The sequence below is a fragment of the Balaenoptera borealis genome (genome assembly GCF_965194805.1).
Source record: "Balaenoptera borealis genome assembly, chromosome: 14".
Lineage (NCBI taxonomy): Eukaryota > Metazoa > Chordata > Mammalia > Artiodactyla > Balaenopteridae > Balaenoptera > Balaenoptera borealis.
This window is the reverse complement of record NC_138875.1, coordinates 45,284,495-45,309,698: the sequence shown is the minus strand read 5'-3', so window position 1 is coordinate 45,309,698 and position 25,204 is coordinate 45,284,495. Positions and strand designations below refer to the sequence as shown.

Genomic DNA, 25,204 nt, shown 5'->3' with positions numbered 1-25,204 from the left:
GCGCTGACATTGGCAGCTTGGTTCCCCCCAAAACACTTGCCGGTTCACGCCTATTTATGTATTCCTTGTGACATTCCAAAGTCACTCACGTGGGCGCCTCCATCGTGACATGTGAAGGAGGGGATCTGGTAAGTAGTAAAGTTAGGAGGCCACTCAAGTCTAAGTCGGGGAGGCAGTAAATAGAAGACAACAGGAAGAAAAAGGAGAAATAGGAGGAGGCGGAAGGGGGGGAGATGGGAAGGAGAAGAAGAAATGCGGAAGAGGAAGAAGCGGAGAAGACAAGAAAATTTTAAACGAGAGAAGGCAGCGAAGAAGGAAGAGAGAAAGAGGAAGAAGAAAACCCTTTCTATGTACTAACTCATCTCACCTGGGGAGTAGGAACTGCTGTTATAATTCATGTCTCTCCTCTGCCGAAGACCTGCCAGTGGACGCTTACCTTATCCAAAGTAAGACCCCAAACCATTATGATAGCCACAGAGCCCTACAGGATTTTCCCACGGTGACGCCCCTTCCCCGGCCCTCCCACTCTTCTTCCCTCTTCCACTCAAGTTCAGCGACACCAGCTTCGTGGAACACGCCAAGCAAAATCTTACCTCAGAGCATTTGGGTTAGCTATTGCCTTTCCCCAGAACGTTCTCTGCCCTCCCCAGCCCTGCAACAGGGCTTCCTCATTCACTTCCTTCAGGTTTTTGCTCAAAAGTCACCTAAAGACTGTTATAATTATAACCACTGTTTAAGAAAATAAAAATCTCCCATATATCTATGCCCTTTTTCTGCTTTATTTTTTTCTTTACATCATTCATTGCTCCATGACATGTATTTGTACATTTGTTCATTATCTGTCTCCCCTCCCTTCTTGGGATTTGTCATGAGCACAGACTGGCTGCTTTATTCCCTGCTGTATCTTTAGCATCTAGAACTGTGCTTGGCATGTGGTAGTTGACCAAGAAATAATTGTCAGTGATTTACTGACTGACAAGGAAGGAAGGAAGGAAGGAAGGAAGGAAGGAAGGAAGGGAGGGAGGGAGGGAGGGAGGAAGGAAGGAAGGAAGGAAAGGAGGGAGGCGGGGAGGGAAGGGACTTGCTTTAGACAATAAACAGAAGCACAGTGAAATTAAATAGTTTGTCCAGGTTACTTGGCAAGTTAAATAATTTTACTGTAATGAGCCAAACAACCTTTGTAGATATTTAGAACATAAATTGCGTTCAAATTTAAAGCTGGGCTTCCCTGGTGGCGCAGTGGTTGAGAATCTGCCTGCCAATGCAGGGGACACGGGTTCGAGCCCTGGTCTGGGAAGATCCCACATGCCACGGAGCAACTGGGCCCGTGAGCCACAATTACTGAGCCTGCGCGTCTGGAGCCTGTGCTCCGCAACAAGAGAGGCCGCGATGGTGAGAGGCCCGCGCACCGCGATGAAGAGTGGTCCCCACTTGCCGCAACTAGAGAAAGCCCTCGCACAGAAACGAAGACTCAACACAGTCATAAATAAATAAATAAAAGAACGTGAATTTCTTAAAAAAAAAAAAAAAAAAAAAGCAAACTGGGCTATTCATTTCAGTAACAGTCAAGTGGTCTTAGTTTGCATTCAAATTCCAATCAGTTTCTCAATCTATTTCATCTGAAGTCTTCACATTACCCACTATAAAAAATACCTATTAAAAAAAAAAAAATTTAAAGCTGATGTTTTCTTTGTGTATACATGTGTGTTTTTGTTTTATTTTCTTGTGCTTCTCTTTGGATCATTGTTCTAATGTGTTATCCTCATCTATCAAGATAATAATCTTATTCTATCATTACACATTCGGTATGAGTGTTGGTGTGTAGACTGGAGATGGGAAATTAGTCTAATTGGCTGCCTGAAATAATAATTTGCTCAATTAAATTACCTACAAATCTGGTCAGAAAATAGGAGCTTACAACTTTTTCAAGGATTAGCAAAATAGTTTAAAAAAATTAAGGGGCATCCTGGATCTGAAGATCTCAGAAAGAGAAACCCTTCCCTCTGATCCCCAATTGCTTGAAGTAGCATAAACTCTGAAACTGGGACACAATCCATGAATAGAAGAGTGAAGGAGAACCCTAATTTTAGTCTGATAAAATGTCCATTTTTATTGTATTATGGCCAACCAGCTAAATAGTGTGTGAGGGACTGTCAAGATAAAGACAAGTTAAGTTATGAAAAAATATTGACATGTTTTCTACATCTGGAATTGTGATCATGGATATTACCTGTGTTCTAGGTTTACACACATACAGCATAGAATTCCTTCTAAATCATACATGACCTTTCCAATTCAAGAGGGTGAGGTGAATAAGGCTTCCTTTTGAAGAACACAGTGTTTTGAGAATTGGACTGAGGAAAGTATTCATATTTAATTCTGAGGACCATTGCCAGAGTGGACCAGGTACATCCAGTATCACCAAGTTAGAATCACAGAACAACATGTGACTAAACCAATGTGATTCTAATAAAATTCACATCACTTTTTTCCTCTCTGCTTTGCTTTTTTTCCTTCTATGCCTAATATGTTTAAGCTGTTTTCTTGCATTCCCCCAAATAAACTTCTATTATTCTCTATCTGCTTTAACTTGACTATGATGATTCATATTAAGAAAAAAAACACAGAAATTTCAATGTGGCAGGAATCTTTGTGAAGTGGCACTTTTGCTTGGAACTCATCACATCATGTCAGAGAAACTTGCATAGTCTATGAGTCAGAATGCCAGTGTCTCAGCTGTCACCAGTAATACAATTCACCACCACAGACAATTTGTCTCTATACAGGAAGTGAATCTAATAAGGTAACATGGAAATCTATCCTTTAATTTAAAAAATGTATAAACACATATCACACAGCTTGTATTTACCTTACGTAGTTTGAAAAAAAACAATAAAATTAATTTAATAAATACATGGGAACTTGGTAACAAATATTCAGGTTTCTTCTAGAATATTATATCTATTAGCTTGCCCCTAAGTAAAATACTAGCTTATAATATCCCAAGTGTGTATTTTCCCCACTATTGCTGTGCTGTCCACAGGAGATAGAACAATTACAGAAGACATAGGTTGCAGGTGTTTCTGCCAATGTTTTAGCTTGTTTCAAATTGCCTTCTGAAGATCCTTCTGCTTTTGAAGTTACATGTGACAACAACAGCGTGCTTCTCTGGCACTGCCCACATGTTTGTGCATCCCCAGGTGTCTTCAGGCTGTGCTCAAACACAGCAGATGTCTGAGTGACTGAAGGGTGTCTGAAAAGGAGCCACGGACACTGGGAACCAGAGGCAAAGGCAGAACACCAAGCCTCTCCTACCCTGAAGACTCATGGAAATTACCTCGCCCGAGGACACCTGAAACCAGTTTTTCCTGAAGGGAAGTATGTTGGGGTTTTTTCCCAACGTGGTGAGAGACACATGACTTGAGATGTACCGTCAACAAACGTTTAGGTGTACAGTGTAGTATGGTTAACTGTGAACACAGTGTTGTACGGCCCATCTCTAGAACTTTCATCTTGCATGACTGAAACCCCACACCCATTGAACAGCAACTGCCCATTTCCCGCTCTGCCCCCAGCCCCTGGCAGCCACCATTCTACCTTCTGTTCCTATAATTGTGGCCACTTTCCATACCTCATATAAGCATAATCATGCAGTACTTGTCCTGCTGTGACTGGCTTATTTCACTTAGCATAACGTTCTCAAGGTTCATCCATGTTGTATCATGTGGCATGGTCTCCTTCTTTTTAATGGCTGAATGGTGTAGCTGCTGTGAAAAATATATGGAGGTTCCTCAAAAAATTAAAAATGGAATTACGGTATGATCCAAAAGAACTGAAATCATGATCTTGAAGAGAAACCTAAACTCTCATGCTCATTGCAGCTCCATTCACAATAGCCGCAAGGTGGAAACACCTAAATGTCCATGGATAGATGAATGGATAAGAAAATGTGCTGTATACATACTTCCCTGTCTTTCAACAATCACCAGTTGCTTGTTTGAATAGTAGGAAAGAATCTCTCTTCACTTCTCCAGAAGTTCCAGAAATACATCTCCTTTCATTTTTCTAATATTCAATTTCTTTTTTGGGTCATTATTGAGTCAAGGTGGCAGAAAACAAACCTCAGTCATTTGGGATTTTATCTTCAGCTCTCTTTTCTGGGGTTAAGTCTCACTCACTCCGATGGAGTACCAAGTGGCAAGTGGCACTGAGTAGGGAGAGAGTCTGGTGGTTGGTCTTCGACTCACACAAGTGGTCATTAAGGCAGCTCTTAGTCTGATCAGGGTTACCTGGATGGCTTAGACCTTGAATCTCTAGGTGTTAATTCTCTGGCACACGTACACAGAATCTAATAAAAACAGAAGGACTTAGTTGCTTAAATGGGATGGGGGTTGGGGAATAAAAAGAACCTATCAGAAAGAAAAACATGCTATAGAATTGTTTTGTGTATTATGAGCACAAATTCTGGGGGGGGGGAAAGTGTCTCTTCCCCCCTCCTCCTTTTCTCCTATATAACCATAACCTTTTCTCCAAAAAGAGATCAGATATTGTTTTGTATTATATTCAACTACATAATTTTACTTCCTATATACATAACATTCATAAATCTTTTACTATGTACAGGCAATGTTCTACATGCTTTAAATATATGAATTCATTTAATCATCCCCACAACTCTGTAAAGTTGGTATTGCTTTTTTGATTTTAAAGATAAGAAAACTAAGACTTAGAAGATAAGTAGCCTTTCTAAAGTTACACACTTAATAAGTGGCAGAGCCAGGATTCAAGTTCAAACAATGACTCTAGATTCCATGCTTCTCAGCCACTATGACCCAAAATCTAACCAAACCAATTCTGCTGGACACGTGGAACCAAGAATGGAATATTGCTTGATTTTTTTTTTTTTAACTCATAATGTTTATCCTTGACTACATTGCTCCTCTAAGTAAGAATCCTGTATCACTGTATTAATTCTGGAACATTCTGCAGTTACAACCTTACAATACTTCTTCACCAGTCAAAATCAGCTGATAGTTAGACAGATGTATAGACAGACAGTTAGCAGACAGTTAATATTTGTAAAGCTGTGCCCCAAATGGTGACCTCCTCTCAAATAGGATAATGATGTTGACAATTTGGTAATGACCCCTTCTCTAAAGTATTTCCCTATAAATACAATGAACTATTACTAAGGATCTGTTTCCATTCCAGTCTTAAGCACAATTTTGCAGCATGACCACCTTGGAATAATTTAATCTCTAAAAATAGCAAAGACAAGAAATCAAGTTAACATTGTTTTATTATATCCCAGATCTGTAAATATTGCTTTACACATTAAATTTTTGCTTATTTTAACCTGCCATGTTTCTCTAAAAGCAAAGTAACTTCTCTGAACAGCAAAATTAAAGCTCTGTTAAAAACGTTGCAAAATCTCACTGTATTTTAGACAGATAGTTAGCTGCTTCCTTACAAAAATAAGAAAAAAAATCTGTACATTTACATAAAAATTCAAGAACATTCACTGGAAGAAAAAGCTTCAAAAAGATATTTTCTTTCACACTAAAATAGCATAATTTTCACCTTACACATGTAAGGAAAGAAGAATACTATATGTTAAAAATGTTTACATTAAAAATAAGAAGCCCTTGGGGGCTTCCCTGGTGGCGCAGTGGTTGAGAATCTGCCTGCCAATGCAGGGGACACGGGTTCGAGCCCTGGTCTGGGAGGATCCCACATGCCGCGGAGCGGCTGGGCCCGTGAGCCACAACTGCTGAGCCTGCGCGTCTGGAGCCTGTGCTCCGCAATAAGAGAGGCCGCGATAGTGAGAGGCCCGCGCACCGCGATGAAGAGTGGCCCCCACTTGCCGCAGCTAGAGAAAGCCCTCGCATAGAAACGAGGACCCAACATAGCAATCAATCAAGCAATCAATCAATCAATCTTAAAATAAAAAAAATAAAAAAAAAGCAGGTGGATTCTTCTTAAAAAAAAAAAAAAAAAAAAAGAAGCCCTTAAAAGGAAAATTACTCTTTAAAAGGTCTAAGTCTAAAAAGCTAGATTTCAGGAGCAAATTAGAAAACAGAAAATGGAGCATCAAATAGAAAATTCAGACACCTGTTTCATTGAAGACCTCTATCTCAGTGACCAGAGGGCTACGTTAGGAATCCAGCATTCCCCACGAATGCCGTGTTTGGCCTGCACAACCAGTTCAGGCCTGTCCTGAAAACGCTTTCAGACTCAGCAAGGAGTCAGCTCTCTTCTTGATTCCACACTCCAAATAAGCTGAGGCAGAGAAAGGGTTGGTGACACTTCACCAAAATCAAATGGCAGCTGCCACTGGCCTGAGGAAAAAGGAGAAGGAAGGGCCTGGCCTAGGACAAATTAAGAAGCAAACAATGTTGCTTCAGCGTTTCCCACTCATGTCCCTTTTGTGGCCTCTCTCTTTGCCCTTGAAGGCCTGGGTTTTCATGTTCCTCTCTGACTGTGCAAATACCCAACTTGGGCTTGCCCTCTCCTGGAGTTCTCTGTGTCCCCACCTGACCACGTGATCTTTTTCTTTCATGGATTCAAACTTCTTAGTTCTTCTATTATTTAAAAAATCCTCGTAAGAAAGCAAACCTGTAAAAAGTAATTTATACTGAAGGGTGATTGACAGCCCGGAGTATTTGCCAGCTAAGTGTTATTGACAAGGTTGGGAGAGAGATTAAAGAAAGGGGGCCTGATGGGAGGGCTGATTTCCTTGAATCACATCTATGTCTCTTTAAAACAGGGCAGTGATTAGGGAAATGACATTTTATAGTTTCCAGGCTTTGATTAGAACACAGCGTAAAGGTGACAGATTTGAGGTCTTAGGACAGTCATGCCCCACTTTCGTAAGATTTACCCCCCCACAGCCCCCTTTAGCCTTTAAAATCTGACCCAGAGAACATGGTTATTTGGCTCTAAATTTTTTTAAATGTCGATTGGTAGGAGAGACAATGAAAATGGTTGTAGAAGATTTATTTTTACCAGAATTAAGTAAAAAGAAGTTTTTAGCGTTAGCTCCAAGAAAAATATTTCATCTCTGGAAACCTGTCACTGGAAGCCAGGGAGCCCTAGCTGTGACAGCCAGTCACCAGTTTGCTCCCAGTTTGTAGATGCAGAAGGAGACTGCAAAGCAAATCTACTGTTCCACCTGATTCCTCTTTCCTTTCCACTGAAACCAGAAAAGTTTAATTAACTGTATACAATTTTAAACAAATTACATAAATGTACATGGACCATTTCCTGATATGCTTAGTTATCATGCAGCACCTAAGAACCAAACATAAGTTCTCTATTTTTTAAATCCCGGATTTCTATTATAGAACACACCACACCTCCGCCTCATTTAAAATTAAATGTTTTTCACTTTGTTTTAAATGTTGTTTTTCACTTTGTTTTCCACTTTGTTTTAAATGTTGCATTGATTAATGATTTAACCATTAATGATTAGTGGTTATATAGTTAACCATTAATGATTAGTGGTTATATAGTTAACCATTAATCAATAAACATTAATATCTATGTATGTGTATATATATACATATATCCAGTTCAAACTGTATTCCTATCGACATTGCCACTTCAGGCGCTAGCTCAACAAATTCTGCCTCCAAAGTAAAATAAAGAATTTTTTTTTTGCAGGCGTCGGGTATGGGGAGCAGGTCCCAATTCTTCACAGCTGCAAAATTTTAAAATTAATTCAGTCAATTATTTTTCTTTCAAACTTTTCTTCAACTAGTGGTACCTATTATTTATTGTCTATTTTTTAAACTGTCATTTGAAGTGAGTATATAATAATGTGCTATTAGGTTTATCATAAGATTAGATGTTAATTATTTTAAGTTTAAACGTCATTGCTTTGGGGAATTTTGCAAGGCCTTCCAGAGGCTGTAGCATGTGAACAAATTTGAGAAGCACAAAATTTAAGCAACACCTTGGAAGATATTAACTTGCACCTAAGGTTTAAGTTTCCCTATATTCATTTGATTCATTCTAGCATTGTGTAATGTTACCTGCTTTAATAAGGAATAATGTATTTTATTTGAAAATGGTAGTGAATAGAAATGAATGTTAATGCTCGTTGCTACCATAACTACAATGGGAGTCTGTTTCTTCAGACTGATGCAATGGCGTAACTACAGTCCACCTAAGGATAAGATATCCTAATTGCAAATGACTACTGTCGAGAGAAAATAAAAAGCCATATATGCTAAACTTGCAAATGAAAATATGAAAGTATAATTCTCAAGAGAAGAAAAGCAACTTTTTCTCAGCATAATTCTCATTACTGGCAAGTTATCAAAGGTAGTTCTGAATCTCAGGAAAAAGACTTGTGATTACAATCTCAACAGAAGATCTTTACATTAAAATACTGGCAATAACTCTGTACGGTGAATATAGTTTTCTTTCTCGAGATTAAGGAAACTTAGATATATTCCTCATAACAATACTTTTGTAAACCATATAGCACACTTTCAAAAGTATAAAAACAACACTTTTTTTTTTTTTGGTCTACACTTTTCTGGTCTAGTTTTCACATTGTGGCTCTGTGTTTTTGAGACCTTATTAGGGCAATCTAGTAGCTAGAACTGCTCTTCATGATCTAATTGCTACCCAGAAGAAAAACAAAACTCTAGTAGCCTTCAGAGAAAATGACCAGGTGCTACTGATTTTTTAGAGCTAAAAAAATCCAACATAATTTACCATAATGATTAATATTCTACTTTTATCTAAATCTGGAATAAGAATGGAATTTCTAGCCCAGAGAGCTGTTCTACTATAGTCAATCAAATACAGCTTCTATTGTTGGACAAATATTTAGCCAATGTATTTATTGGAAAAATATATGCAAAGAAGAGGAGGTACTTTATAGACCTTAATTCCAGTACTATAGCATGAGATTTGCTGGTTGTCTATTTACTCAGCAGTAAAAGAGGCAAAATCTGTTTTAACATTTTAAACTTCCTGAAAAGATAAGTAACAAACTGTTTTAAAGTACAAATTGGTAGGTAGCATAATTCAAAAATTTTAGAAAAATTCATATATATTCATATTCATATATATCTAGATATCTAGATATAAATTAAAATTTACAATATCCCTTTCAGAAACCTCCAGAATGTCTGACAAAGATATGTCTAATTGTAGCACTGTAACATTATTTCTTTGTGCATGTTTCTGCTAAGGCAGTAAATTTGGTTTCCAAATTATTTAAAAAGTCAAGGCCATCTTCTTCCTGTTTTTCACTGCAGCAACCTACAGAACCAGCTGGAGACCCTCTTCCTTCATAGTTATACGTAAGAACATAATCTTGAGATGGCATGTGGTCTTCATCCTGATTACATAGATGCAATTTCTGTAAAATTTAAAAAAAGGGATTGTATTATTGTTTTAAACACACTGAAAGATAAACATAAAATTTGTTTTTTATTTACCTTTTATGTTTAATTTTTAACCAGTGTGTCCTCTAATGGATTCCTAAATACAAAAAATGCACATGGTTGGTCTATATCACAGCCATACCACAAAATCAGTATATTTTACATTGCTAGTAATCCATACAAATCCAAAATTATGTATACACATTATATTTAAGTACATTTAAATTATTATTAAATTCTTATCCCTAAATTTTATATCTAGAGGTCAGGCTAGTCCACAAAATGGTGACAATATGCATAGCAGTTAGGAATTTGAGCTTGGATAGTCAAGCAGTCCTGATTTGGAGTCATAGCTTGGCTTTACCAACTAGCTACATGACTTTGAGCAAGTTATAATACTGAACATCTTTAAGTCTCAGTTTCCTCATTTCTAAAATAGGAATACAGACAATTCACAGGATCATTATTAAATGATGAAATAATAATGCATGAAAAATACCCTTATTATGTCCAGCACGTAGTACATGTTCAATAAACTAAAATCGCTATTATCTGCAGATATAATGTCGGTAAGATTACCACATTGTCTTCAGAATCAAGCTTCCGAGAGAGCCAAAACATGGCAAAATAAAAAGATGCACCAAAAAGTTTCAGTGAAATTTAAAATAATCAAGATAACTCACACTGCAAAAACCTGGCCAGAATAGAGGCCAAGAATTCAGCCACATTTTACCCTCGCTGTTTGTCACTGGCCTGTCTGCCAACTTGTCAAACTCGTGCACCTCTCCCCTTTCTCACCTGTGTACCCATCCCCTCTCAAACCCAGCACTTATTACCTTGGCTTACATTAGCAAGTGTCTCTCTTCATGACCATTTTAGCTTCACATCCCATTACCTGACGTGCACATTGGAGAACACCCCTAAGAGTGTTTCTTAAGCTTCCCTCCTCCTCAGCCTGATCTTACATGGCTACTGACTGTCTAGAAACAGAAAAGGGATTAACACTTGAATTTGATGAAAAAAATAAATATGCTGTGGACCTATGATAACCTACAGCCATGTCACAGAATGTTGCCCATATGCAGTCCATCAAAGGCCTTAGGGTTTCTGGACCAGTGTTTGTATTACAACAGCACTGGTACTCTCTGATAAAAGAAGTGAAAACTTAGTACCAGAAAGAATACTTAATTCAGTGGTCCTCTACTCAGGCTGCACACTTGAATCACCCGAGGAGCTTAAAAAAAAAAAAAAAAAAAGCCAAACCAATTAAAATCAGAATCTTTCAAGGTGAAGCACAGGCATTAGTATTTTTTAAAAGCTTCCCAGGGAATTTTGATGTGCTGCCAGGAAAGAAAATCCCGTATTGAACCCCCCTATCTTTCACATCCTTGCTTTCATCTGAATTAGAAAACACTTTATATATGCATGATGCTTTTTACATGAAAAAATAGTTCATATGAACCATATTATTTAATATTCACTCCAGAATTCTGTACAGATGCTTTGTTTTCACAGAGAGATGCAGATTTGATTTGGGGATTTTTGTGATTGTGGAGAATGAGATTTTTTCCCTATTCTTCTATATTAAAAGAGTTCATGAGATAAACACACACCTAAAAATGAAATGTAACTTTAGTGAGGGATAGTAGAATCCTCCAATTTTCATGAGATTTTAGAAATTAAGAGAAATGTGACAGATGAAATAAACACTTTTATATCAAATACTGTAATAAAATCGAAGAGCAGGGCCAAAAATAATCAGAGAGTGAAAGAGAAAGGATACATTGGAGAATCTGAAAAAGAAGTTTCTGAAAATATATGTTAATCTCAATTTCCTAATGTCCTCCACTTGGACATTTAAATTGCAGGGTCAAAACACTCAAGGAAACTCACTTCACCAAGGCGGGGCTGAGTGAAACTGTACCATTCCGAGTGGTCCATCTCCATGGTGCCTCCTCTGGAGGAACCCAGGGTGTGATGATGCCCGGCCCCCTGGCACAATTCCAAGGTCTGGTTTCCTCCTTTTACCATTTCAATGGTTTCCTGCCTGCCATTTTTGACTTCTGATCCCATAGTACCACAAAAGCCTTGGCTAGAGTTGTTGACTGTATCGGTCGTAAACCCACTGGCAGAACACTGAAATAAAATAAAATAAGACAGTTCATATAGGGAGGAAATGGATTCCAAGTAAAGTCACAAGAAGGCAAAGGAGACAGCTCATTTACTCAACCTCTTATTCATTCATTCATTCAACAGACATTTATCATTTTCCAATTAGGTGCAAAGATAGAGACATGGTCCCTCAGTGGCTCCAAGAAGCTCTTACTCCAATGAGGCAGAAAAACAGACAATTACTTTAAGAATGTGATAACGCTGATGTACAGGTGAACACAGAATGCTATAGGGACACAGAGGAAGAGCATGAAAATTCAAACTCGGAGAAAGTAAGTGGAGCAAACTGGGAAAACTCTGAGCTGAGGGATTCCTACTGAGAAATAGGAGGAAGAACGCATTATCTGTAAGAGGGTCTAGAGGCAAAGGCAAAGGCAAATGGAGTTCCTTGGGGGTTCCCAACTTCAGCCTGTCAAGAATGCCTACCACAGAAAGTTCAAAGAGAGAGAGAAGAAGCTAGAGAGGTTATAAAAGGCCAGAGGACATAAAGATCTATATGCCATGCTAAAATTTTTAGACTATCTTGAAGATTATGGGGACTAAAAGAATGGCTTTAATAACAGGCAAGGGACATATTTTTAAAAAATCATTTTAGGCAATAATGTGAAAGACAAATAAGAAGGAGAGGGCTTCCCTGGTGGCGCGGTGGTTGAGAGTCTGCCTGCCAATGCAGGGGACACGGGTTCGGGCCCTGGTCTGGGAAGATCCCACATGCCGCGGAGCAACTGGGCCCGTGAGCCACAACTACTGAGCCTGTGCGTCTGGAGCCTGTGCTCCGCAACAAGAGAGGCCGCGATAGTGAGAGGCCCGCGCACCGCGATGAAGAGTGGCCCCCGCTTGCCGCAACTATAGAAAGCCCTCGCACAGAAACGAAGACCCAACACAGCCAAAAATAAATAAATAAATAAATAAAATAAATTAAAAAAAAAAAAATAAGAAGGAGACAAGTTTAGAGTCATGGATATCAGAGAGGTCACTGAAACATTATAGGTGAAAAACGATAAGGATCTAAGCCAAAGTCGAAGCAGGGATGATTAAAAGAAGAGGATGGACTTCATAGAGTGCTTACTGGTGGTTAGATGGATGAGGCAGCAAAGGGAAGGGTCAGGAATTATTCCTATGTGTCCTGCTTGTGCAACTGGAGAGATGGTATGATTCACTGAAACAGGGATGAAGGATGCACTTGCGGGTGAGAGGAGGGTAAGCAATTCAATTTTGGACGTGGTAAACAAGAAACCTGTGGATTTCCAAAATGAGTATATGAATATGTGGTCTGGAGCTCAGGTGAGAGATCTGAGCTGGAGTATAATTCTGGGAGTCACTTCCATGTAGCGGGGAGTTGAAGCCATGGGAATAAATGATATCACCCAGAGAAAATTGCAGTCCAAAAGAAAAAAAGGCTAAGAATAGAACGACAAGAAACATCATGTTTTAAAGGGTGGAGAAAGGAATTAGAGCTGTGACAGAATTGATCTGGAATAGCCACTGAGATAATACGGAACCAAAGAGGCATGACTCTCTAGCCAAGAGAGGATTACGGTAAGGAGATCAATGGTGTAGAAAAAATCCAAGTAGGGTAAGAACTGGTTCAAATAAAGTAAACACCCATGAGAGTCAAGCAAAAAAGTGGCCAGTGGTGATCTGTGTCAAAAGAATTTCCACGGAGTGCGGAATGAACAGGAAGGAATGTCATAGAGAAATCGAGTAAAAAATATTTCTCTCAAAAAATTCAGTTTCAAAGAAAAAGAAATATGGAGGGATCTAGGGGAGGACAAAGAGTCAAGGGAATATTTTAAAATGGAAAAGACTTGATTAAACATTAACTTAATGCTGGAACTGCACACTAACCCTCCAGGCCACAGGTGAGATGTTTAGTTATAGCAATAACCTCTGCATGTCAGTTCGAATTCTAAACCATCACTTTCACGACAAGACCCCCACTATAATCAGGTGCCATTGTGTCATCTTCTTACCAATTTATTTTTTCTATCTAATATGCAGAGTCTCTATCAAAACAAAGATTTTCAAGTTCAGATAATTTACTGAATCTGAAATATATCTATAAAAGTCAAACATATTATTTTACTGCCTTTGAAAAAAATACCAGAAAAGAGAACTGAAAAGTAGCCATTTGGTGGCACTGCTACCCTACATTTTTTGCTTAGGTTGCTGCTACAGTAAAATTCTATCACACACTAACACACACACACACACACACACACACACACACACACACACACAAATCCTGTTTATCAAATTTCCATGATGGGTATAATTTTGTAATTATAAATACATATTGAGATCGTATTTCTAAGCTAATAAAGGGAGAAATGAAAATAAACTAAAATCAAAGCTGAATCCACAGTACTGTTTCACATTCTCTCTAATCTCTGTTCCTTCACCCAAGTTTATTCTCATAGGGCATCAACAACTCCTTCTCCATGTCAGTGATTTTCAAATTTACTTTTCCAGTCCTGATTTTTCACACAACTCCTAACCCCATCTGAATGCCTTTGACTTAAACTCAGATTCAAAACTAAAGTTACCACCTTTACTCATTGTATTAAAATGAGTTTACACATTCACTGTGAAATTTTGTTGCATTTTGTAAAAATATGCCTAAAATTATATACTGGTATAAATTAACAATTTCAAGTTATTTTGAGAAGTGTTCCTAATACAGAGCAGGTAAATAGGTGTATGTTATGGTGAAGTGGCCAATCAATGCCACCGACTCCAGCATCAAATGGCAAAGAAAAAATATTAAGTACAGCTCAATCATTCCATTCTCAGATATAAAGTAAGAGCTTACTATGAGTCAAGGACTATCATGGGGCTAAATCTATTTCCTGAATGGAGAGATAATTACAGGGTTCCACACATAGGCACGTCAAGCATAGATGAGTCATGATTTTGCCTGATGGTGGGAAGGAAGTGAAAGAAATAGTCGATAAGAAAGGCATCGTCACCTTGAGATACAGAAAAGGCCTGATATAAAGTCACTGTCCCGGGCTATAGCTTCTGTCACATTGACTCCACTTTTTATTTTATTACTTAAAAGAAGACAACTTTATTTATACATTTAAAATATTTCTTATCCATCCCTATTTTAATTTTCCAATAACCATTATCCTAGTAGAGTTATCTCATGCTTAAATTATCAAAAGATCCTAATCCTTTATCCTCCCCATTCCTAACGTCTTCCTGTTCTTGTTGGTCACCCTACTGATTCAGTATCACACTGCTCACGTTATGCCACTTTCGTGCAGAAAGCCTTGACTGGCTCTCCCTTACCAAGAGAATAAATCCAAAATCCTTAGTGTGCCACAAAAAAGTTTCATCCTCCATCCCTCTCTTATTATATCTTCTCCCTCCAGAACCTAAGTGTCAAGCCTCTAGTCCAAAACATCATTTCTTCCATTTCAAATCAATTTATTTACTATTTGTTGAATAATCCCTAAACTTTGTCATCTCCTTTTTTATTCATTAGGCTGTTTTTCTCCATCTCTTCACTTTCAAACCCTTCGTGTTCTTTATGTTACAGAGTAATCTGTACCTCTTCCACCAGGCCTTTCTGGTTGATATCCAGACATCATGAATATACTTATATATCATCAGTATCTTTGAACTCCACCAGTGTCCTATCATATTGGTGCTAATAGTTTACTGTCACATTCCTATTTATTTTTCAATTTCTCAAGAATGAATTGAAATCTTTTCAAGGGAAGAACATGCCTTGTAATAATTTTTTACATACTTCCCACAGAACAAGAAGCATAGTGCCAAGCACCTCAGAGGTCCCAAGAAATATGTAAGAAAAGAAAGCTGCAGTATTCTTCCAATCTGCCCCCCCAAACACACACTTTTTTTTAAACATATATCTTTTTGATATTTTTAGTTTATCTTGAGAACTTTCAGCAAGTTCTTCCTATTATAAATGGTCAAAGAGTTAGATAAACAAACAATATCTGAAAATATACATTGTAGAGAGCAGTCAAAAAGATTCTTCTTATAGTAAATTCACAACATCAAATAACAAGTTTTAAACCATAACACTAGAGAGTAGAAAAAAGATAACTAAAGCAATACATCTGGTTTAATAAATGCCACTACAAAAATATTTGAATATTGACAGATAACATATTTATGTCTACAGAATCTGATCAAATGAAAAATAGAAATTAACTCCTAAATTCTGAAATAACTTCATAAGGATGAGTTAAAGAAATTGTGGGAACTACTCAGAGATAAATAGCCATATAAAAAAATAAATTAAATAAATTCAAACATTCAAAAAAAAAAAAATTACTTACCACCTTATTGTCTCCAGGTGCTTCTGTGTTTGAGATGATTAAGTTTTGCTGTGCCAAATCTTCAGGAAAACTTTTTTTATTTCTGGCACTAACAAATCCACATACTACAGTTAGCAATATAGCTGAGTTAAAAACAAAAACAAAAACAAAAATGTTTAACATGCATACAATAAAATACTCATCTTTTCTTATTACCTAAGGTGCACAGGGGGAAAACAAGTGACTGAGCATGGTGTCCCACAAATTACCTTGGCCCTTCTAAATTAACAGGCCATGATTTAGCTTAGAGTTTAACATTTAAAGTGATTATATGTATATTTTGATACACATATCTTCAAGAGTTTGAATTCCACCCATCATTTAAGTATTTTGAATCATGAATTTTTAAAAAATCAATGACATTTTTTAAGACAAAGACTTTAAAGAGATTTACTGATTCCCAAAATAATGGTTTGCCAACATGAAAAGATAACAAAGCAGACTTTTCTTCCCAGAATAGATTTATCTCCAAGTATCTTAATTAAACTTACTTTGTATTTTGCCTATTCAGAATTTTCATTCTGCCTCATAATTGTGGGAGGTTGAAATACATGATAATAAAGCTAACAACAACAGCAACAACTCTTTACAATGTTCTACAAGCCCCTATACCAAGGATTGCCAACCTATGGACCCAAATCCAGCCCACCATGTTTTGTATGACTCATGAGCTATGGTTTTTATATGTTTAAATGACTGAAAAAAACCAAAAGAATAATAGTTTATTACACGGGAAAATTATATGAAATTCAAATTTTAGTGTCCATAAATAAAGTTCTAATGGAACACGGCCATGCCTGTGGTTTAAATATTTTCTATGGCTGCTCTCTCGCCACAAGGGCAGATTTGATTGGTTACAAATCAAATCATTGACACGTTTGGCAAAATCTAAGGAATTTTCAACAGTTCTGTCCAAGTATGAAATCTTTGATCTCAAAAAGGATTTTGCTTCTTCTCACAGAAAATATTCACTCAGAACTCAGAAAATAACACAAAAAGAATTTGTAAAGGGGACTCACACCTGACAGATAGCTGGACAAGATTTCTTTTTAAAGACCTTTTCCTGCACTCAGATATTTATTTTATATTTTAAAGTCAGGTAAGTAAAAGGACTTACAGAAAAGCAATGCTATACCCAGAAGTATCGCAAGGATCGCCCATTTGCCAAGTATCACTCCTGTATGCGGTGCAGTCGTGCGACATTGACCTTGATTAGTACAATCACAGAGGTTCACTTTCAAGGTTTTTGTTATAGATTGATTTCCTCTATCTTTTACAGTAATAGGAATAAGATATTCTTGAGATTTGGCATTTTTCCGATATGAAAGATGGGCAGCTGTATCTGAAAGAAAAGAATTATATTTTTAATGAACATTGATTCCTCCTTTAACATCTGTTCCACCACACCTATTTTTAAAGACACTATTCTCAAGGAACCACCTTCCATGTGAAAATGGATAAAAAAAGATGACGATTTTCAACTTTTTCAAGCACTAATATCACCAGATGTATGTTGCCCATTGTAACTTTTTAGAAGAGAGGCTTAAAGAAATAATTTGGCATTGGAGTGACCCAGCAGCCTTTCAGCAATATTTAGTATTCCCTTATTTCCTCCCTTATCTACAAGCTAATGATGCTAGATTGGCTCTTGACAGACACTCCAAGCATTTCTCTAAAGTACCAGTTTATGGTACTCATAAAGAATTAACACCAATAGTTACACACAAGAGATGTCTTAAGTTCTTATTTTCTTATCCATTTACCTTCTGGTACCTGTCCATTGTCTTTATGTATAAGGTAATTTCTCAAAGCACAATTGACCCTTGGTATTTAACACCTTCCCTGTGGAAGTAATCTCAATACCAGAAAACTAATTAACATCACCCAGGCTAGGTATAAGTCTTACATAAACACAGACATATCTATATCCTAACAATACAAGTTTTTACGAACAGTGATATTTCCCCAATGATCTTGTTACCCTATTTCAATGACTTTATTATCAACTGACCAAAAGCTCCACACACTTTCAATGGCAATTGCAATCTTTTGGGTTTTTCAATAAGTGAAATGACAAAATACCATAATGCACCTCCTGGAAGTGATCTGTAATTTCTAAGCCTTTCTTAAATGCACTGTTAGAGCTGTTGAGAACTTCAAAGATTTCTGGCTACACCTCAGACACAAAGCTCCCCAGAGGGATGTGAATTACCACTAAGGTTTATTTGGAACTTTTCAGGATTATATTGTGTTTAAAGTAAAATCCTTCCAATCTCTCTCATCCCTCAAGACCACAGCCTGAGCCATATTCATGTCCATTCACTCGTACTAGTGCAGCAGCCTCTGACTTTCCCTGCCACTCAACTCTGCACTCTTCAAACTGCCCTGCTAACTGTTATCAATGTCACTGTTTTAAAGACATAAATCTGGTACAGCATTGCCTTACTTGTACACTCTCAATGCGTATCTGCTGTCACCAACCGTACAAAGGTCAGCCTCCTCAGCTAGTACATAAGGCCCTTCATCACCACTCCCGCCAAATCTCTCGGCATTCCTACTAAAACCTTCTAAACTCTAACAACCCTGATTTACTTATTGCCCTAGTATTTTCCTGATTTCATGCATATTTGTTTATCAATTATTGATTAAACAAACATTTATTAAGCAGTTAGTGTCTACAAAGCACTGGGCTAGGTGCTGGAAATACACAGATGGGTTACAAATGTTCTGAGAAAGTCATGTATTAGAGCAGAAAGGTAAACAGATAAGAATACAACATGTAGATTACATGTAGAGACAACAGGTAGATAGTAGGTGCTCCATAAATATTATGAATTAATATCAAGCTAAGAAGTGGGAAGGAGGTAGTCTAGGCAGAAGGAACAGCATATGCAAAAGTCGAATTGCATGAAAGAGCACAACATAGCAACAAAACAGCAGTGAACTATGGCTATAACATAGAAAACTGTACGCCCCAGAAACCACTACTGTAGCAGTCTGCACTGCAGGCTTCAATGCCAGGCCTCTGTCCACAGCCCACCATGTTTCCTTCCAGAATGTTATAGAGTGCTTATCCCACATACCCAGATCCCTCATTTCCAGAGTTTGCTTACACTAAAATTTAAGCCGCCCACCTTCTGTTCTTTCCTCATCACACAGAAGTTACTTCAAAAACACAGCAAGAGCAATTTGTTTTAATGATAAGTTGCCCAATTTTTTAACAAGGATTTTTTTGTCTTTGTTGTAAATGTAAATTCTGCCTTCATAAAAATTATGATTTTTTTTTCATTTTATGTACAATATATAACACAGGTCCCACACAATGTGTGTGCAAGTTCAAGTTAGCCTTCTAAAATATGTTCGTGAGAATCCATTTTACATTATGCTTCACGTGAGTAAAGCAGTAAATCCATTCTCAATTATTTCAGAGCATATAAATCATTATTTTTGATGAAATACCATTAAATCTGACGAGGCCCCATAGTCTGTTGATTTCTGGAGAAGCGTTTGCCAAGCTGAAGTAAAATGGAGCGCCGTGGATGGGCTCATCAGGATCAACAGCTGTAATGTCAACATACTCCATCTTTGTTTTGCAAATTACTAGAAAATTTTGAGTTATATCTGGTGGATTATCATTCTCATCTTCAATGTTAACTTCAAGGGTTCCAGTACATGATCTACCACCTAGGAAGAAAGGAAAAAAGTTTAGTGTAGTTCATAGACTTTTATAGTTTCTTAAGAAAAATAATCAACTAGATTTTACATATGATGTATGGGTTTTTTTTTTAATAAACTCTGATAATTAGAGAAAATGGTAAATAAGAAGGTAGATGGATAAATGAAACCTGTAGATCACCTAAAATGAGTACTGCTTTTGATAGTATCAGATATAACTGGCCATAAACCTTTTACCAGAATTATACCAAAAAGTAAAAATAAATGTCTGAATTTCAAACTCTCTATTTCCTTGGGTTTCTTTTGGTCCAGATGTTAAGGAACAGTAAAGTGACTACAGAAAAGTTACTCTAATCCTGGTACACATTTAAACCACCTAGGGAGATTTTTAAAAAATATACGATGCGCGGGCTTTCCTGGTGGCGCAGTGGTTGAGAATCTGCCTGCCAATGCAGAGGACACGGGTTCGAGCCCTGGTCTGGGAAGATCCCACACGCCGCGGAGCGACTGGGCCCGTGAGCCACAACTACTGAGCCTGCGCATCTGGAGCCTGTGCTCCGCTACAAGAGAGGTCAGGACAGTGAGAGGCCCGCGCACAGCGATGAAGGGTGGCCCCGCTTGCCGCAACTAGAGAAAACTCTTGCACAGAAACGAAGATCCAACACAGCCAAAAATAAATAAATAAGTAAATAAAATTTAAGCTGGTTAAAAAAAAAAAAAAAGAAATTAAAACTACAGAAGTGACGAAAAATTAAAAAATATATATATATATACATATATATATATATATATATATGTATATATATATATATATATATATACGCTGCCCAAGCTCCCCAGCCAGGGATTCTGATTCAGTTGGTCTGAGGTAGTATCTACACCTTGATATTTTTTTAAATGTCCCAAATTATTTTAATACATAGCCAGGGTTGAGAAACTCTGGGTTACTTTAAGAAACAGAATTCAAGGAAAGAATTATTTTGACTTAATAGTCAGCTGAGCTATTTAACAGCTCAATTTAAAATGATGTAAAGAGATCTAGAAGAGTCTGGTGAGACCATTTAATCTAGTCCTAGACTTAAGTTTCATCTCTGTCCTCTGACATAGAGATATATAGGCATTTAAGATGCTGCCATGCTAGGGATATAAAGATAAATAAGGCATGGTTTCATGTCACCAAGCAGTTTCACCTTGTTTGATGATTAAGATAAATAGAAACAATCTTTAAAGTAATTTCTAAGAATTCTATATACTTAGCACATGGATAATTCTGCACAAGAATAAATGAAGTTTATTCTCTAATTCTTTTATAACATACCATTTGAAAACTGGTGTTTTACCTTTATCTATTGCCAGGACTGTAACATTATACAAGGCACCTATGGGAGTTGCAGCCTCCCTGTCTAAGATTTTGGAAGTTTCGACTGAGCCCGAAAATTCATTAATGGTGATCCACCCTTTTGGGTCATACAATAATTTGTACCTGTTAATAAAAAGTAAAAATAGTTTTTAGCACTATAAAATGTATTAAAATGTATTACTGTCTCAATTATTACAAATACATAATTAGTATGTGGTTATAGATTTCTTTGTACCTTAAACCACTGCTACTTTTAGTTTTAGGGTCATATGCATTATATACTTTGATCTTTGAACCCACTGGGGAGTTTTCTTTAATCTGTACATATTGGACTGCAGGTTTGCATTCAGGCCCTTCGTCCTGATCCTTCACATAAACTGTGACAGAGGCCCTGTTCATGTTTGTCATTATGCGTGTCACATCTCCAGTAAATGGAGCTTCATCGCGTACTCCAATTTCCAGGACCACTTGATGGTTTTCTTCGTAATTCAGTGCCTTTTAAAAAAGGACAAGTATATGAACATCAGTGTAAAATACATTTGGTATTTCAAATAGCAAGTGAACTTCTGTCGATATGAACAGTGCTACATAAATTCTGTGCTCCCATTTAGCCAATATTGATTTTTATCCTTTGCTAAAGAGAGAGGTGATCCTTCACTAAGCCTTTAGCAAGAGTGGTCGGAAAGTTTCTGCAGGTGGTTTTATGGAGTTGTGGGAAAGCGATTCCTAAAATATTTTTATAGCTCATTCTTACTATGGAAAATTATTCTGAACCTGAAGATAATGCAAAAACATGACCGTGTTCTTCTGGCCTTATTTAGAAGACCGGCCTAAGGGTCATCTGACTCTCGGAGAATGTTCAACTTACTATTTACCATTGATGAGGGCCCAGACATTTTACAGCTCTTATAAAACTAGATGTTGACTTAAAGCTGAAATGGTGCAGTGATTTTATTTTCTCTCTGATAGAAATGGTAAAAATGCCATTTTTACCATAAAATGCACGTTTTAATTGTCCTCTAAGGCATATAACTGAGCAATCTTTATTTGAGCTTTTCCTTTTATCAAAATCCATACAGCTTCTCATTTCTTCTAGGAAGCTGCTTTGGCTTTTTGCTGAGTCCCTCACTGATGAGTTAAGTACAATTTTTACCCGTGCTAACTATCTATTTTTATGAAAATTTTATTTTTGACAATTTGAGACTTATACTTTGGCATTGTTTGTAGTTTATCCAATGAAACTCTCACAGTGAAGAATGCAGAGGGGTAAGAAAAATATAATGTGCTATTGGCACTATTATTATCGTCATTCCCATTTTAGAGAGCAGGAAAGTGAAGAAGAGGAAATAAACTGGGTTTCTCAAAGCCAAAAGAAACTCATTCGAGCTGGAGTTTGAAGCCAGGTAGTCTGGTCTGAGTCCATTTTCCTAACCGCCACACTACAATCCTTCTGCTTAACTGACTCACCAGCCTCTAAAATCTTCTAAATCAATTCTTTGGTTACAATTGATTTTTATACAGCAAACAAGCCAAATCCATAAAACAGTATTTTACACTGTACTGAAAAGCTAATGCACTTTTTCTTTCATTCTCTTTCTGCTTATCAAAATAATCACTGGCTGAACATTGAACAAAATCAAAACTGAGGAGTAGAATTTTGGGTTTAAGCCTTTCTCCACATCTCCACATCCAGGCATTATCAAGCTGAGATACTAATACCACAAGTCCAATAAGAAGTCAAGAAAATTTCTGAATCTTAGAATCTACAAAATGTATGTGAAACTCTTTTTGATTCTTTTATTAATATCCCAGAAACTGGAGCGCCAAGAGAGAAAAAGATTAATATCTGTCTATTTGCTGCTAATGAACGCTACCTCACAAATCGCTCGTATTGCTATGATCAGGCTGAGAGTCTGTTAGCAATGAGAAATGGATGGAAATTTAGAAAACAGCTGCTGCCCTAGAAGAGGTGCAGTTATTCAATCTAGAGTTACTTGCTAAAAGCCCTAGAGTTTTTTTACGCAATCTTTTAAGGCTTAAACTGGATATTGCTGTAGTAGCTTAAAACTCTGCAAGATTTAGAAATCTGGTGGGATGAAATCAATGATTAATGAAAAAATATGAACTCTCTTCAACCATAGGATGCCTTCTTGTTTCATCAACTGAAAAAAAATTGTCCAAAAATATCCCATATCTGCACTAAGATGCTAACAATTCCCTAGAAAATGTATTGTTGTGAAGATGGATGTGAGGACTTCCTACGGTGAGAATGACCAAGAACTCTGTCTTCCTCACTCGAGCTCTGACGCACAGCTGCTGTTGCTGAAATGGAGAGAAAATACTAAGATGGAAAGATGATTACCCAGGACACAGCTAAAGGCTGAATCAGCTCATACTCTACAATTTCAAAAAAGTTATTTATTATGGAAAATTATAACACTATTCCCAAGAACATGATGTGACTTCTAAAAATATAATACTAATATCCTATAGTTTACCTAGTGCTCTCATTTTCATGATCATATTTGAATAGCTACTAGGAAAGCAGAGAGAAGTATTATTTATATTTTACAGATAATGCAGAGGTTAATTTTCCAAGATCACAGAGCTATGCAAAGCAATTTAACACGGGCTTAAGAGCAGATAACTTGGAATCCAAGAAACATAGACTCAAATCCTGTCTCTACTACATCTGAGCTGTGTCACTTTGGGTAGGTTTCTTAATGTCTCTGAGACTAAGTTTTCTCTTCTGTACAATTGTTATAAGAGTGACATTTAACATTAGCGCACACAGTAAGTGTTTTACACTACAGGACAATTTTCTTTCTTTTTCTGGGTTAGGAATATAAAACCAAGAGTCCTTCCCAAAAGAGCCTTTTCTGCCCTTGTAACCTGGACCCTAGAATGTAACAGTACTACCAAAAATACAACATATAGAACAAAGAATATGTTCATTCAGTGCTGTTTGACGTAATACTATATTTCATCCTCAATATTACCTTTAAGAAGATCAGATACAACAAGTCATATATTCAAGAGAGAGAGAGAGACACACAGAGAGAAGAATATGAGCCTCTAAATTATATCATGTAAAGAACAGTTAGAGGAATTGGGAATATTTATCCTAGAGAAGGTAAATCTCAAATAGACATCACAGCCTTTTCAAAGGATTATACCTGTTTTGTATTAACATTAGAGACAAAACCTGTCCAAAGACATGGGTTACAAGGAGAATAATTTAGGCACAGTAAAAGTAAGGCCTTCTGAGAACTAGAGTTCTCCAGACATGGAATAAGCTGCCAATGGATATACGGAGATTCTTCCAATAGAGAATGTTCAAGCATAAGCTAGATGCCTAATAGCTGGTAACAAATTATAGAAGAAAGGCAGCATTAAAGCAAAACAAGTGAACTAAATAGATTAAGTTCTCTTCCAACTTGTAAAGTCTATGATCTGAAACTACTTAGTTGATTAAACCATTAGTTGATTAAAACTTAACTTGCCAAATTGTCTATTACTCATTATTACTTTACCTTTACAACACAGAGAACACCTTCATTAGTTTCTTTGTCTGTACTGATACTGAAATGTCCATTTTCATTGCCGTTTAAAATAGTAAAATTGGCTCTCCAACTGGAAGTGTTAATTAAATCCTTATCTTCTACAGGTATTCGTAAGATTTCCACATTGAACGTATTTTCCTCTACTGATGTTTCATACTGAAACAGAGAAAACTCATTAAAAACTTACTTTATAAAGGAAACTTTTACAAAGAAAGTAAAATGTTTCTTCCACTCCAAAAGTACTTGTTCTTACAGTTTTTGCCTAGATTATTTTAAAACATGAATCACAAAAGCATTGTTTTACTAAGGGTTATCTTTTAAATGAATGAAGAACTTTGTTACAAATAAAGACTAATGCTATGGCCTTTAACAAAAGGGAGATAATATAAATACTATTATGAATAAATAAAAGATATTTATACGTCAGATATTTCATTTTATTGATAAAATAAACATACATACTTCAAAGTATGATAAATATTTTATTAATTCAGATTAAATAAAAATAACAATAGAGATCAATTTTGTTATTATCTACTTACAGCATTTTGTCTGAAAGTGGGTAAATTGTCATTTGAATCTTTTACTGTTATGATGCAAGTTGCTGTACTCATCAATCCATGTGGTCGACCATCCATGTCTTGTACTTTCATTTTCAATGAGTACTTGTCTACAACCTGA

General features: G+C 36.8%; 2 protein-coding genes across 4 annotated transcripts in view; both read right to left on the bottom strand.

Annotated features, from left to right (window-relative positions):
- Positions 1–5,281: 5,281 nt before the first annotated feature.
- Positions 5,282–25,204, bottom strand: part of DSC2 (desmocollin 2) — a 98,931-nt gene continuing 79,008 nt past the window's right edge. Inside the window, exon 17 of the transcript XR_014234180.1 lies at positions 5,282–6,615. The gene's annotated coding sequence lies outside the window, so the exon portion shown is untranslated. The remainder of the gene's footprint in view (positions 6,616–25,204) is intronic.
- DSC3 (desmocollin 3) overlaps positions 6,982–25,204 on the bottom strand; it is a 40,267-nt gene continuing 22,044 nt past the window's right edge. Inside the window, exons 8-17 of one of the 3 annotated variants that reach the window (XR_014234181.1) lie at positions 25,066–25,200; positions 24,494–24,679; positions 21,196–21,455; positions 20,941–21,083; positions 19,385–19,609; positions 17,043–17,267; positions 15,887–16,008; positions 11,295–11,537; positions 10,574–10,635; positions 6,982–7,192 (exon numbers count right to left, since the gene is read on the bottom strand). Coding sequence is in view for 2 of the 3 variants with exons in the window: in XM_082354227.1 (XP_082210353.1) it covers positions 9,179–9,376; positions 11,295–11,537; positions 15,887–16,008; positions 17,043–17,267; positions 19,385–19,609; positions 20,941–21,083; positions 21,196–21,455; positions 24,494–24,679; positions 25,066–25,200 (1,737 nt within the window). In the remaining variant the exon portion in view is untranslated. Of the gene's footprint in view, positions 9,377–9,455; positions 9,499–10,573; positions 10,636–11,294; positions 11,538–15,886; positions 16,009–17,042; positions 17,268–19,384; positions 19,610–20,940; positions 21,084–21,195; positions 21,456–24,493; positions 24,680–25,065; positions 25,201–25,204 lie in introns of all 3 variants that reach the window. The other 2 variants (XM_082354228.1, XM_082354227.1) reach the window with 2 other exon arrangements.